The 15,188-nt window shown below is 49.1% G+C and overlaps 1 protein-coding gene across 1 annotated transcript; it reads right to left on the reverse strand.

Annotated features, from left to right (window-relative positions):
- Nucleotides 1–11,489: 11,489 nt before the first annotated feature.
- On the reverse strand, nucleotides 11,490–13,976 carry LOC125506861. The gene is made up of 5 exons (XM_048671563.1): nucleotides 13,887–13,976; nucleotides 13,716–13,797; nucleotides 12,891–12,961; nucleotides 12,224–12,379; nucleotides 11,490–11,618 (listed from the first exon to the last, which is right to left on the reverse strand). Exons 1-5 carry the CDS (start codon nucleotides 13,887–13,889, stop codon nucleotides 11,490–11,492), a joined length of 441 nt encoding a protein of 146 aa, XP_048527520.1. The 5' UTR covers nucleotides 13,890–13,976.
- Nucleotides 13,977–15,188: the final 1,212 nt, after the last annotated feature.

A 15,188-nucleotide genomic window follows, 5' to 3' on the forward strand; every position in this document is an offset into this window, starting at 1 on the left:
TTGACGTTCTTCGGAGGAGTCCAATCGAGAATAGCCTGAACTCGTTCAGGGTTGACGGCAATACCATCCTTGGAGATGACATGCCCAAGATAGGTTACTTCGGGGAGCCAGAATTCACACTTGGAATACTTAGCATACAGTTGGTGCTCTCGAAGCTTTTCTAGCACAAGACGAAGATGTCCAGCATGTTCTTCCTCGTTCTTGGAAAATACAAGGATATCGTCCAGATAAACCACGACGAACTTGTCGAGGTAATCCATGAATATATAATTCATCAGACGAGAGAAGGTGGCGGGAGCATTCGTTAAGCCGAATGACATGACGGTGTACTCGTATGATCCATACCGAGTCACGAAGGCGGTTTTTGGGATGTCCTCTTCACGAACACGGATCTGGTGATAACCCAACCTCAAGTCGAGTTTGGAGAACACTGACGAGCCAGCCAGCTGATCATAAAGATCATTGATCCGAGGAAGTGGGTATTTATTCTGAATGGTAGCTTGGTTTATAGGACGGTAGTCTTGGACTAATCGGTTTGTCCCATCCTTCTTCTTAACAAAGAGAGAAGGTGCTCCCCAAGGAGAGCAACTTGGGCGAATGAAACCTTTGACAAGAGATTTGTCGATTTCCTCCTTAAGCTCAATGAGTTCATGCGGCAGCATCTTGTAGGGTCGTTTAGCTATAGGGGTAGTGCCGGGTTTCAAGTCGATGATGAATTCGACAGCTCTAGCAGGAGGAATCCCTGGAAGTTCTTCTGGGAAGACGTCTTGGAATTCATGAACGACGGGAATGTTTTCAATGCCCTCGAGTGGTGCAGCATTCAACGCGTTCAAGGCATAAAGTCGTGCCTCGGCGTTCTGAACTAGATGAGCTTGGTAAGCTATTATTTCGTCAGAAGGGTGTAGCAGATGGACGACCTTAGTGGCGCAAACTATAGAAGCAGTATGCGCTTTCAACCAATCCATTCCCAGAATGAGGTCGATGTTAGACGACTTCAGGATAATGGGAGAGGCATAGAATTCCAGCCCTTCGATTTCCACGGGGACATCGATGCCAACCAGTGAGGTTTGACATTGTCCCACGGGGGTTTTTACCAATACCGAAGTGTTCATCTCCTCACATTTAACGTCATGCTTGTATGCAAAATCTTCTGACATGAATGAATGCGATGCCCCTGAATCGAATAAAACAGATGCAGGTACTGAGTTTACGAGGAGTGTACCCATCACGGTAGCAGGCTGGTCTAGAACTTCATTGAGATCAACATGGTTGGCATGAACACGACCATAAGACCTTGGCACTGTTGTTGCGAGGCTGGTTGCTTCCACGGCCAGTTGCTGGGAGGGCCAGTTGATTCTGGTTTTGATTGCAATCCCTAGCACGGTGACCTGGCTGACCACACTTGTAGCAGAGGCACATTATTGGGAGTGGGAACAGGAGCTTGTGGTGGTGGAGCTGGAAGTCTTGTCTGCCTAGTTGGAGGAGCAGGCAGACGAGGTGCAGCATAGGACTGCCTTGGGGCAGGTGCATCCGGCTGGTACATGCTGTTGGGGATCCATATCTTGCGCTTCTGCGAGGACGGGCCCGAAGATGAGCCCGTGTCACGGCTGCGCTTGTGAGAGCTCTGGTATTCCTGCAGACCAGTTTCGACATTGATGGCTTTGTTCACCAGAGTGGCGAAATCAGCAAAGTCATGCACTAGAAGTGCGAGCTTGATGTCAGCTTGAAGGCCATCACGGAACTTCTCCTGTCTGCGTGCATCAGTTGCGAATGTCTTCTTCAGCATAGCGGGACAAGTCAAGAAACTCCCGCTGGTAAGCTTCCACAGTTTTGTTGCCTTGGGTGAGGTTGCGGAACTCACGCTTCTTCCGGTCCATAACTCCCTGAGGAATGAAGCGAGCACGGAAGGCAGCTTGGAAGTCTGGCCAGGTGATGATTGTTCCAGCTGGCAGAGTACGCCTGTGGCTATCCCACCATTGAGCTGCGGGTCCTTTCAGGAAGAAGGAAGCAAAGGTGACATAGCTGGCAGGGGCTACATCAGCAGACTCCATCTCATAGGTGATGTCACGGAGCCAGTCATCAGCATCCAGAGGCTGAGTTGAGCTGCGGTACACGGTTGGGTTGAGGCGCATGAAATCCTGCAGAGTCACTTGGGTTGGCTGCTGGTTCATATTGGGGCGAGGAAACTGAGCCATAATATTCTCCATGAACTGACGATTCAGCTCAAACTGTTGCATCATCCCAGCCATGTACTCAGGCGGTGGTGGGGCGTTGCCACCACGACCACGACCACGACCACCTGGTCTAACCATCCTGCTAATATATAACAGGGGTAGTTCAGTATTGAGAAATGTGCAAAGACGAGAATCATTCATGATGAAACATGCACAACGAAAGCAGCACGATAGATACTACATAGTAGTCGGCATATCTTACAAAAGAGATCATGCATGGAGTTCGTTACACAGAGTCTGGTACATAGACTAAGACATCATAGGCGGCACGCAGGCTCGCGGCGAATGCATCTAACACTAACAAGCAAGTCTACATCAGTCCCACGCGTACTGCGGAGGTAGGTGTAGCCCGACAGCTGGTAGTGACGCGAAGGGAAGACCTCCACGCGAGTAGCCTGGGGTCCGCGGATACTCTGGTGCGGAACCCGATGCGCAGGTGGCAGGAGAGGGCCCAATGCAGGAGAGTAGCCTCCCACATCTGGCCAGCCGACGCCCTGGGGCATCACGGTCCGGGCAGGGTAGATCGCAGAACGCGACAGATCACCAGAGCGGACAGAGGGGTGCAACAGCGTCAGAGCACGATACAGGTGCTGACGGGTGGTGTACAACTCGTGGCGAAGAGCTCGGTTAGCTCTATCCAGCCCATCAGCATGCAGAACCAGGTTCTGATGGTAGAAGGGCTCTCGGGTGACAGTGGAGTAGGCAGCAGTGTAGTATCCCTCCGCACCAACATCGGATGCGATAGCAATGTGCCTGAAGGGGGAGGTATCCAACTCCTGATACTCTCCACGAAGACGTGTCAGAGCAGCATAAGCAGCATCGTGGACCGCCATATCGATAGTCACTCCAACACCATGAGCAGTGTGCAGCACGGTAGTGGAGTCATACTCCCGAGAGTAGAGGTGGACGATGGCACGGTACTGCTCCTGGTTGAAGTCCTGATACTCCTCATAGACGGTGTACTCAGGGTGCCAGCGATAACCCAGATAGGTCATCATCTCAGCTAAGCACAGCAGGTGATCCTGAGGCACCAATGGCCGTCGTGTGGCGCACGACCTGCCTCGTGGGTTCCATCTGAAAACAAAGATGTTTTCACAGGAGTCAAATGACAATGTGGATAATGTTCAATACTACTCTAAAGAATAACTAGGGCTTATCCAACTTTGGGGTGAATGTCGTAACGGGATCCTAGTGTCAGAGTTCAGAGTCCCAGAGTAAAGGTCGAGGAGTAAAAGATCCTAGTACCACCCGATGGCGACGTGGGCCCGTAAGGCACACAGCCAAGTTAGTAAAAGTTTTTGCAATGTCTAGACTCGACTTCGGCCAAGGAGTGTGGAAGGGGAGTTCCTACAGGCAGTCGGCTCTGATACCAACTTGTGACGCCCCCGATTCAATCGTACACTAATCATACACGCAAACGTGTACGATCAAGATCAGGGACTCACGGGAAGATATCACAACACAACTCTACAAATAAAATAAGTCATACAAGCATCATATTACAAGCCAGGGGCCTCGAGGGCTCGAATACAAGAGCTCGATCATAGACGAGTCAGCGGAAGCAACAATATCTGAGTACAGACATAAGTTAAACAAGTTTGCCTTAAGAAGGCTAGCACAAACTGGGATACAGATCGAAAGAGGCGCAGGCCTCCTGCCTGGGATCCTCCTAACTACTCCTGGTCGTCGTCAGCGGGCAGCACGTAGTAGTAGGCACCTCCGGTGTAGTAGGAGTCGTCGTCGAAGGTGGCGTCTGGCTCCTGGGCTCCAACATCTGGTTGCGACAACCAGGTAGAAGGGATAGGGGAAAAGAGGGAGAAAGCAACCGTGAGTACTCATCCAAAGTACTCGCAAGCAAGGAGCTACACTACATATGCATGGGTAAATGTGTAAAGGGCCATATCGGTGGACTGAACTGCAGAAAGCCAGAATAAGAGGGGGATAGCTAATCCTTTCGAAGACTACGCTTCTGGCAGCCTCCGTCTTGCAGCATGTAGAAGAGAGTAGACTGAAGACCTCCAAGTAGCATCGTATAGCATAATCCTAACCGATGATCCTCCCCTCGTCGCCCTGTGAGAGAGCGATCACCGGTTGTATCTGGCACTTGGAAGGGTGTGTTTTATTAAGTATCCGGTTCTAGTTGTCATAAGGTCAAGGTACAACTCCAAGTCGTCCTGTTACCGAAGATCACGGCTATTCGAATAGATTAACTTCCCTGCAGGGGTGCACCACATACCCCAACACGCTTGATCCCATTTGGCCGGACACACTTTCCTGGGTCATGCCCGGCCTCGGAAGATCAACACGTCGCAGCCCCACCTAGACCAACAGAGAGGTCAGCACGCCGGTCTAAACCTAAGCGCACAGGGGTCTGGGCCCATCGCCCTTAGCACACCTGCACGTTGCGTACGCGGCCGGAAGCAGAACTAGCCCCCTTAATACAAGAGCAGGCTTACGTTCCAATCCGGCGCGCGCCACTCAGTCGCTGACGTCACGAAGGCTTCGGCTGATACCACGACGCCGGGATACCCATAACTACTCCCGCGTAGATGGTTAGTGCGTATAGACCAAATGGCCAGACTCAGATCAAATACCCAGATCTCGTTAAGCGTGTTAAGTATCCGCGAACGTCCGACCAGGGCCAGGCCCACCTCTCTCCTAGGTGGTCGGAACCTGCCCTGTCGCTCCGCCTCAAAGATCCACTCGCGGGTGCTCCTCAAGCCGACCCGTCTTTAGTCACCACATGTATCATGTATAAAGTATATAGTATATACCCGTGATCAACTCCCGAGTGATCACGGCCCGATAGTATAGCATGGCAGACGGACAAGGATGTAGGGCCACTGATGATAAACTAGCATCCTATACTAAGCATTAGGATTGCAGGTAAAGGTAACAACAGTAGTAGCAAGGACAGGCTATGCATCAGTATAGGATTAACGGGAAGCAGTAACATGCTACACTACTCTAATGCAAGCAGTATAGAGAAGAGTAGGCGATATCTGGTGATCAAAGGGGGGGCTTGCCTGGTTGCTCTGGCAAGAGAGAGTGGTCGTCAACTCCGTAGTCGTACTGGGTAGCAGCGGCGTCGGTCGGTCGGTGTCTACGAGAGAGAGGGGAAGAACAATAAAATATTGCAAACAGATGCATACGATGCATGACATGACAGTATCGGTGCTAGGGGTGCCCTATCGCGGTATGAGTGATACCGGTTGAAGGGGGGAAACATCCGGGAAAGTATCCCCGGTGTTTCGCCGTTTTCGGGCAGAGGCCGGAGGGGGAAAGTTGCGAGTTCTATAGGTAAGGATGTGTGGCGGACGAACGGGTTGCGTATCCGGAATCGTCTCGCCGTTCTGAGCAACTTTCATGTACAAAGTTTTTCGATCCGAGCTACGGTTTTATTTTATATTAATTTTAAAAGATTTAAATCAATTTTAGGATTTATTTAATTAATTTAATCAACATTATCCAGAATAGTGTCTGCTGACGTCATCATGACGTCAGCATGACATCAGCAGTCAACAGGGTGTTGACTGGGTCAATCTGATGTGTGGGTCCCGCATGTCATACACTGTTTACTCTAATTAGGATCTAACTAATCTAATCACAGTTTAATTAACTCACAATACTTAATTAGGTTAACTAAACAAGATTAATTAAGTTAATTAATTCACTAATTAATTAATTAATTAATTATTAATTTTTTTAATTCCTTTTTTTTGCTCTCTTTTTTTAAACGTTCTGGGGCCGGGCCCCACATGTCAGTGGCCCAAAGGGCCACAGCGATTCGGGCGCGCGGGTTACGGGCGCAGGCACCCAGCCCGATTGGCAAATGCCCAGATGGGCAGGGGGCGCCGGCCACGGGCACGGCAAGCCCGGCCGCCTGGGACGACAGCGGCAGCGGCGAGGCCACGTCGGGGTGGCGCCGGGGCAGGGAACGAAGGCGCGGCGCGGGCAAATGGCGGGACGGCGAGCGGCGGCGGACGCAACAGCGATCGGGGCGAGGGGAGCATCGCGAGCAAGGGGGCGGACACGCGCAAGCCGCGGACGGCGCGGGCGACCGGTGGGCGAGCACGGCGCAGCGCGGAGCTTCAGCACGGGGCAGCGGCGAGTGTGCACATGCATAGGGCACGGCCGGGCGTGAGGAGCGGGTCGAGCAGGCGGGTGCGGCCTTGCGTGCGCAGTCGACGCCGGCAGCGCACAGGGGCGGGGCTTGGCGGCGCGGTGGCCGGAACGGGCAACGGGGACGGGGAGAGAGGGGGGGTGCTCACGGAAGGTGCAGGGAACGGGGCAGCGGTCTCGAGCTCGAGGAGGAGGACGAGGAAGGGGGCGGCGTTCGGGTCGCCGGCGACGAGTGCGGCGGGGCGACGGGGTCGAGGGCGCGGCGCCGGAATGGCGGCCTCGGCTCGGGACGAGGAGGACGTGAGGAGGCGAGACGACGGCGTAGACGGGGCGCAGGGACGAGGCGGCGGGTTCGGGCGTGCCGGGGTCGGGGGCGACGGGATCGGGGCGTCGGTTGCCCCCGATCCAGATCCACGAGAGAGGGGGGGAACGAGAGGGGGACGTGGGGAGTAGGGGGGAAGTGGGGCGACGGGATGGGTTAGGGTTCCGGCGTGAGGGGGTTAAGGGAGTGGGGTGGGCCGGCCAGTTGGGCCTTTGCCCAGTTGGGCTGGTGGGTGGCCTGGCCGGCTGGGCCGTCTGGCCCAGTGGGGGGGGTCCTTTTTTTTGTTTGTTTTCTGTTTTTTTGTATTTTCTTTTCTTTATTTATTTTCTTTTCTGTTTTAATTCATTTTAAGTATTTAGGTCTTTTATAAAGGCATGGATCCCACACCATAAATTCCTAGGCATTTATTTGCACACCCCGAACATTTTTGTTTTAAATTTTGAAAAGTTTTTATCCCCTGGTTGATTTTGAATTTGAATTTGAATCAGTTTTGAACTAGCACGAGACTAGGAACAGTAATCGAGGTGATGTGGCATCATTAGCAGAGGTTCACTGTAGCTTAATTACCTGGGCGTTACAGAAATCAAAGGAAGGATATCGACGCGAATGACTTACAGGGAATGATAAGGCACAAGAATCGCCTCCTTTCCTTATTGGCGACCATGAAATCAGTGATGTAGTCCCTCGCGTATTCACGGTGCTCTGTGCAGACTGCCAAGAAGCCCTCATGCATGAAGTACGGGTCAGCGACACACATATAAGGTATCTGCTCAATCATGATGATGTAGTTCATGTACAAGGCATAATGGTGGAAAAATGTAAAATCCATCTTCTTCAAGTGAAACATGTCAAAGATGTAATCGAATCGAAGGAAGAACTTGTCCGCGGCGCATGTGTGGACGTACGACCTTTGCCGCGGCATATTAACCACGTAGAGTGGGTATCTTGGATTTTCTGAGGCAATGAGGTTTTTCTCTGTCCGCAGCACATCGCCATGAAGTCTCCTTAGATCGTCGTGTGTGGCCTCTAACGCTGCCTTAGGTAGGATTGGTTCACCGGCGATATGCCATTTTGCCGCACCGGGGATTGGTATATGGTCTTGAACCCGAGGCTGCTGAGGCGGCTGGATCATAGAAGCAGCTTTGTTGCCTTTCCTCCATCTCTTCCTATGCTTCTTTCCTACAGGAAGTTCGTCTATACTACGTTCAGCCTCCGGAGGCGGCAATTCAGGCACCGACTCATGATGCTCAAACCCTGAGTACTCATCATAGGCGCCAGTATTGAGATACTATTGAGTGTCATCGTCATCCTCATCTACGGCGACGTCATCAGTGACTAATGGAGCCTCTTCCTCACCCCATCCGCTATCACCCTGCACGACAGCCGACGCTAATTGGGTAGGTGGGGTGTTGATGTTCATACCTTGCTGAGGTTAAGTGCTCATGGGTCTGCTCCTGGCCGCCTCCAGACGAAGCAGACTCTTTGACCACAACAAGACCCACCCATTGCAACCACCAAGCCGCCGCGGGGTCTCGTCGTCACCCCCCTAGTACCGGAGGAGCCAAATTCTCATGGCCCGGTTTGACACTGACCACGAAAACCTTGAAGACATCAGGGGGGATCGGCCGACTATGGAACAATGGTTCCTTCGGCTTCATTATCGTCGTCGTCCCCACGTCCACCTTCTAGTCGCCGATGGTGTACAATATGGTGCACGGGGTTACGTCGGCCTGCAAAGATATGTCTGCAACGTGAGACATTCGAAAGGCAAAAGAAACGGGAGATTATACATTTATTGAAGAGGGCCGGTGTGACAGATACCGTGAGGGCGTTGAGCTCAGCCAAAGATGAAGCACCGCCGAGCATGTCCGAGATGGAGGACGGGCTGCTATGAGCAGGTGCGGGAGCCGGTGCAGGAGCTGGTGCGGGAGCCAGTGCAGGAGCAGGTGCAGGTGCTGGTGCAACACTAGTCGAGCTGCTCCCGAAGTAGTCGGCAAGGAGAAAGTTTGCTGCATTTTTTTCTTCTGGATTTTGCCTGCTCCAACTGAAAACGGCCGGAACCAAGACACCAGACATATCTACAATCACATGTTTTATGCAGCTACCGCTGTTGCGAGTGTCTCAGCTGATTTTTTCTCAACTGCAATCTCAACCTTCTTGTCAATGTTTTCTTCACTTAACCTCTGTCTTTCCTTTCTCTCCTTCGTGGTCTCACAGTAGTACTTCTTCCCCGTGGCGCCGTCTCCGACACCGTGCACGCGTCCATATGACGACCGAGTGTCCATCGGGAGTCCTTTCAATATGTTCAACGCCCGGTTGAATGGGGTATCCCACTTGGGCCTCGCCAACGCCTCAGACGCGAGTCGCTTTCGGCCGCAGTCCTATTCTGCTCTCTCAGCAAAAGGAACAAGGATCATTTACAAATATGACTAAACATGTAGTCGACTTGATCAGAAACTAAAATTACCAGGGGTCACATGAACTCCGTCGTCACCGGGTCCGTCTTGAAAACCTTCTTGACTGAGTCCCAATGGTGCCATGCCCTGAGGACGTCACGCTCCTGCGCGATGGTGAAGTTCGCCAAGGGGTCTGGGATGCCCAGACTTTCACATTTCGCGTCCTCCTTGGCCCATATGGACCTCTTCCCGCCGTAACCATGGCTTCCGAGGTGGTGGCACCCCATGTTCCTCTCTTGAAGCCCCTTCATGTACTTTGACTTTTCTTTGGCAACTTCGGCCTCGCAAGCTGCCTTGAATATTTGAAACCGCTCTTCTATGATTGTCGGATTATCCTTTACAATCTCGGAGTAGTGTTCCTTTTTCTTGATGATCCGATGTTTCACCCTTGCTTTCCCAGCGGCCAACGCGTCGCTAAACTTCGTCATGGTGCATTTGTTTATCTTCTTCATTGTCGGGTCATTGTCTGGATTTTTATATTCCTTTAAATCCCGGACCGGGAACAAGAATATCTGGTGCAGCTTCTTTAGGAGGGAGGGCCTCATATTTTCTATCTTCTTTAGTTTCTCATCGTTGTTTGTGGTGGTTGTCCGTATGATGCAGCCTATTTGATTCTCGTAGCACGATCTCGCTTCCTCAGGCTCTTTTGGCTCAAAATTGCCATCGTCCACCTCCATGACCACAACTCTAGTAGTGATGAGCTGGTTTAGGCGTCGTTGCCTCTTTGGTTTCGGTTCTATACCGGCTCTGCCAGACTCGGTGCCGGTCTCAGTCTCAGCGCCGGCCTAGATGTTGGTCTCAGTCTCCGATGCGATAGGTGGGCCCAGCAAGAACACCTGTTGATCGTCGGCAAGGTTCAAAAATTCGTCTGTCGCCCAGTAGACATCGACGCAATCACCAGAACCCTGTCCTTCATCATTGCTATCCATGTTTCCTACGATTAAATCTAGTCAATTAATTCTAGACCTAATAAAATGAATAATGACAGAAAAAGGCCTATGTTTTGCAAGAATGTTGATTCCTTCCCGGTGCGGCAAATCCCGGGCACTCGATATGTCCTAATTTGTAGCACAAGTCATGCCAAAATTCACGGAAAATTTCGGCATGACCTTTGCTAAAAAGTGGACAAATCGAGCACGTGATATTTGCCGGAATGGAAATGAATCAACATTCCGGCAAAACATAGGCCACTCGGCTTCATTCCCTGAAAACAACAAAAGGCCACTTGGGCACAATCGAACCACTTCAATGAAAAGATATAACATGACCACTTAAGAATATGTACATGAGAAACTACAACAGGAGATAAACAGGAGCAAACACAATTGAGGAGTTTGCATATATCATGACCACTTCAAATTTGCATCTCCTAGTGTTTGACACTTCAAGAAGATCTACACAAATCTCATGCTCTCTCAAACTCAATTCAAAAACCAAATATAGATTATATTTAGTTAACTACAGAATTAAATTTTACTCTAAACTAAACCCTACTGCCCTAATTAACATGTAGTTAAACAAACTCAATTCAAAAACTAAACCCTACTAAACTAATTAACATCTACATTATCTACTACTTAACATCTATTATTACCCTAACTAAAAAACATATAGTCTTAACCCTACTGCCCTAGTTACACTACAAGAAATATGTCAACTTGTGACCCTCACTATTGGCCGCTGAAAGGTTATAGTTTTTCATTTGCGACCTTTTTGTGACAAAAAACAGAAGGTCAAAAGCTGGCGGTCGTAAACTGAAATTAACGACCTTCTCTTAGAAGGTCGTTGAACCCATGACCTTTTGTTTTGGTCACTGGCTGTCTGCTTAGGCCACGTCGGATCCGACGTGGCAATATGATATGGCAAAATTGCGACCAATTGAAAAGGTCAAAAATTAGAATCGGCCCGGTCCAAGTGGGTGTTTATATGGGCCGAGCCCGTTAATTCAGCCCATTTGTTATTTTTTTTCTTTCAATTTGGGTAAGCCACACGGGCCAGGCCTTCAGCCTTTTTATTTTTGGGTTGTGGCCCTTATTTTTCCTTTTTTCAAATGGGTCCCAATTGTCAGATTCTGATAAGCAGGTCCCAAATGTCCGTTTCTGGTTTGTGGGTCCTTGTTGTCATGGTCATGTTCCTCAGATTTCAATATGCCAATAATTAAGCAACCAATATTTAAATCAAAATAGACAGAAAACAGGTGTAATACTTCAAATAACAAGAAGCAACAATCTGTTACATCAACACATACAAATGCGATCACAGTATAACAAGCTCTATAGGTGTACAATATGTCACATGAGCCGATGAGCATCAAGCTCTACAGTATAACAAGCTCTATATGTCACAGTTCATGCTTCAATTTGTTCCAATACGGATCAGCATCAAGGGCTTCATTACTCCTTGAACTAGCTCCGATGAGCTTGAACTATGCTTCTTCCGACTTCTTCGTCTTGATGCTCGGGATGAAACATGAAACGCTAGCATCTGCACGTTATAGAACAAAATGGTTAGGTACAAAATGAAAGAGAATCTAACGGCATATATCTAACAGTAGATACAAAATAATGAAGGCCAATCCGTGTGCATATATACTAGCGTGCATATATACCAGCAGAACACATAAACCCATCCATCAAAAATCTTGTTTCCAAACATTGGCATCAAATCAACACAAACGTTGAATCAACATGCATAAAAGGAAAGAGCTAATACAGGGCAGGTATATGGGTATCAAAACAAACAGGAAAGAAACTACAATCTATTTTAAGTAAACTCTTACAAGAAAGATGCCCTAGTAAGTAAGCTGAATGGGTGACAAATTGAATAGTGAAACAAGTTGATAGTTGTACACTATAGTGTTTACACAGTGGAACTGAATGAATTTCAGATTATGTTGCATGCAAGAAGAGGTGCGGCAGTGCGCTCTAGCTAGTGTCCTTGTCAGCTTGTGCAAAACAAGCAGCATTCATCAGGATTAATTCATGGAGCAAGAAGGAATACAGAGACAGCATCATCATCTGATGATGCGCTAACCAATCAACGACTTCATTCGTCCAGATCACAGGCGGCGTGACAGAAGAAGAGACTACCTGGACATCCTCGACGGCGGCACAGAGGTCGGGCGAGTCCTTGACAGCCTTGATGTGGTGAACAACGTTCAGCCTGTCAACGATGCGCTCGAGCAGGTGGACCAAGCGCTCCCACAAAGGCTCCAAGCCCTTCTCAATCTCCTCCAGCTCGCCCTCCTGCATACAGAGAAACTTCAGATGAGCTAGACTGAAACTCAACTTGTGTGGCAGCAGGAGTAGTCAATAGCAGCATGAAGGATTTGTAACACTATTCTTTCATGTCAAAAGGACTGCATGAATACTTGCGTTCACTTGGGGAAACCAAGCTAAGTAGCAGTCCAGAGAGACAGTACAAGTACATGCATTAGATAAACGCCACTGTAGAAATTGCAAGATGAGGATTATTACACACGACACTGTAGAAGAAAGGAGGGACATTATCTCTTTATAAATGCACAAGAGCCACATTGATCATGCTGTTTAAAGAAAACATAAACTCTGCATTTGTCGTAATCTAGTACTCCATGCAGTGCTCTAGTACAAAGTTAGCCTTGACAAAATTTTAGTAGAACAAAATGTTATATGCTGAACAAATAAGTCATAACTCTCATCCTAAGCTCTAACTGTAGAAACTATAAATCATTAGAAAAAATAGATGGACAGTAAAATCCAAAGGAAGGAACCCTACTCTTTCAGACTCGACTGCTTCATCCAGCACTAAGTTCAGCAGTAGGTCATATCCCTTTAAAGTTCCTGTAACTGCAAATATGCATATGCCACGTCAGTATATGATTGCTAGAAAGAACACAGCAGGAGATAAACAGGTAGTACCTCCGTTCACAAATTAAGATGTTTTGGATATTTCAATATGGACTACATACAGAGTGAACACTAAAATGTGTCGATATACATCTAATTCATAAATAAGTTGGAACATCTTATATTTATGAACGAAGGGAGTACATGGGTTTCATAGACCTGGCCACCATAGGACCTTAAATAATTTTCAACTACTAAGGTAAGAGACACCTCATACCCACACACATCAAAATCTATAGACAAACATGCCCAGCAAGAAAGAGGTGCAAGCAAGCACAAGCCTGTAACTGATTTGCGATAAAAAGCCTGTGCATCAGACTAACACATGATGAATTACCATGATCCAGGTTTAACTTCTATTTCCCACCCCACCTGTTTCCTCACTGTAGTAACATGTATCCTAGCACATATATCTAGACAAGATAAACTCACACAGAGGCATTTGTTTTGCTGACTAGAATGACAACAACCAACAACTCACCAACTAAATCAGACAAAGGCCAGCTAACAAGTCGGTTTAGTAATGTTCGCAGCATTCTCTACAAATCTCTCGACACCAAACATTGCAACGGTGGTAGAGCCTAAAGTAAAACAAATAGGGAGCCCTCTAGTAGATCTGACGATGTATCTATCATAACACTGGGAAGGGATAGAAGAAAAACGAGGGGATTTGGGCTGTGTGAATCGAATCAACCTTGGCGGCCGCCGGTGAGCTTGACCTGGACGCCCTTGTCGATGAACTTGGCCAGGTTGAGCGCCATCTCCTTGCGCCCCGCCTGAGCAAAAAAACAGACAGGAAAGCATCAATGGCACGCTCGCACCAGCATGAATTGAATCACCAAACCAGCCTGCAGCACTAGCTTACCATCTCACCAGCCAAATCCTCCTCCACCGACCTGCAGCTCCATCATGAACTGGGAGACCATGAGCGGCTCCTCCCCCTCCCTGAACTGCGCGATCTTGGGGTACAGCGTGAGCCCACACGGAAGCACGGCAGCTCCACGGTCCGCCCCCGGGCCCGGAACTCGTCGCCGGCGAGCACGATGGAGTGCGGGCACTTGGCCCTGTCCTCCTCATCTAGCGGGTCCGGCAGCGACCTTGCGGAGCGAGCCGACGGCGCGGGAGGAGTTGAGGCGGCCGAGGTCGAGCCCTGAGACGATCCCCGACGGCGCCGCCTCGAGGGCCTGCCGGTGCGCGCGCACGGAGGGCCGCACCGGTGCCCCCCGCCCGCCCGCCGCTTTGTCGACGTGCAGCGGCGGTTGGATCTGGATGGGGATGGCCGTGTGGCTGTTGTGTACCAAGCAGTGGCGGCGGTGATAAGGGAGCTGGGGGATAAGGAGGGGGCGGCGACGGGGGGCCATCGTCGTTGATCTGGATCGGGGAGAGGGATTGGAGTGGGTGGCGGATCTGGAGCGAAAGAATGGAGGCGGGTGAGGGAGGAATGAGAGGAAGAATGGAGGCGGGGGGTGGGTGGAAAATGTCCATGAGGACAGACCTAGGGTTTCGGGTCGGGTGCGTTTGGGCTGTTGGATCCGGAAGTATCCGACGGTGGTTGATGCGTGATCCGCGTGATATGCCCAAGGTCCCATTAGAACGCAGCAAATCATTTGATAACCTTATGACCATATAAATTGGTCATGATCGATTCAAGATAAAAAATTCCATTCCATTTTTCAGTGCTCAAAATGAGTTTTTTTGTGAAAGTCCTATCAAATATTTGTTTAAATGATCTCATATTGTGAAAAATGGTGCATCTTGGATTTCAAACAATGTTGCCTAAAGGAGTTTTTATTTTTTTTGCACGGAAAATTCATTTTCCATTTTTTGAGTGCCAAAAAGAGGTTTTTTTGTGAAGGACCTACCATATATTTGTTGCAAAATTGTAACAAATCAATTTTATAAAATACTAGGATATATTTAATGCACAATTGACCAAATGGTTGGGTATAAAAAAATTGATCCACCTCTCGTCAAAAAGACAAATTTCCGCCGATTCAGGTGGAAGCGGGTCAAATTTGAACTGTAGCTACCTCGTAGTTTGCTCTTTATCTTTTCCAAAAATCATTTCTAGGTACATAAGTATCTATTTATTCAGAGAAACACCAAAAAAATTCCAAGATTCAGCCACTAGCTTGGAACGGTCATTCCCGCCATTTTGACCGCATTT

This window comes from Triticum urartu, chromosome 5 (genome assembly GCF_003073215.2).
Source record: "Triticum urartu cultivar G1812 chromosome 5, Tu2.1, whole genome shotgun sequence".
In the NCBI taxonomy this organism is placed as follows: domain Eukaryota; kingdom Viridiplantae; phylum Streptophyta; class Magnoliopsida; order Poales; family Poaceae; genus Triticum; species Triticum urartu.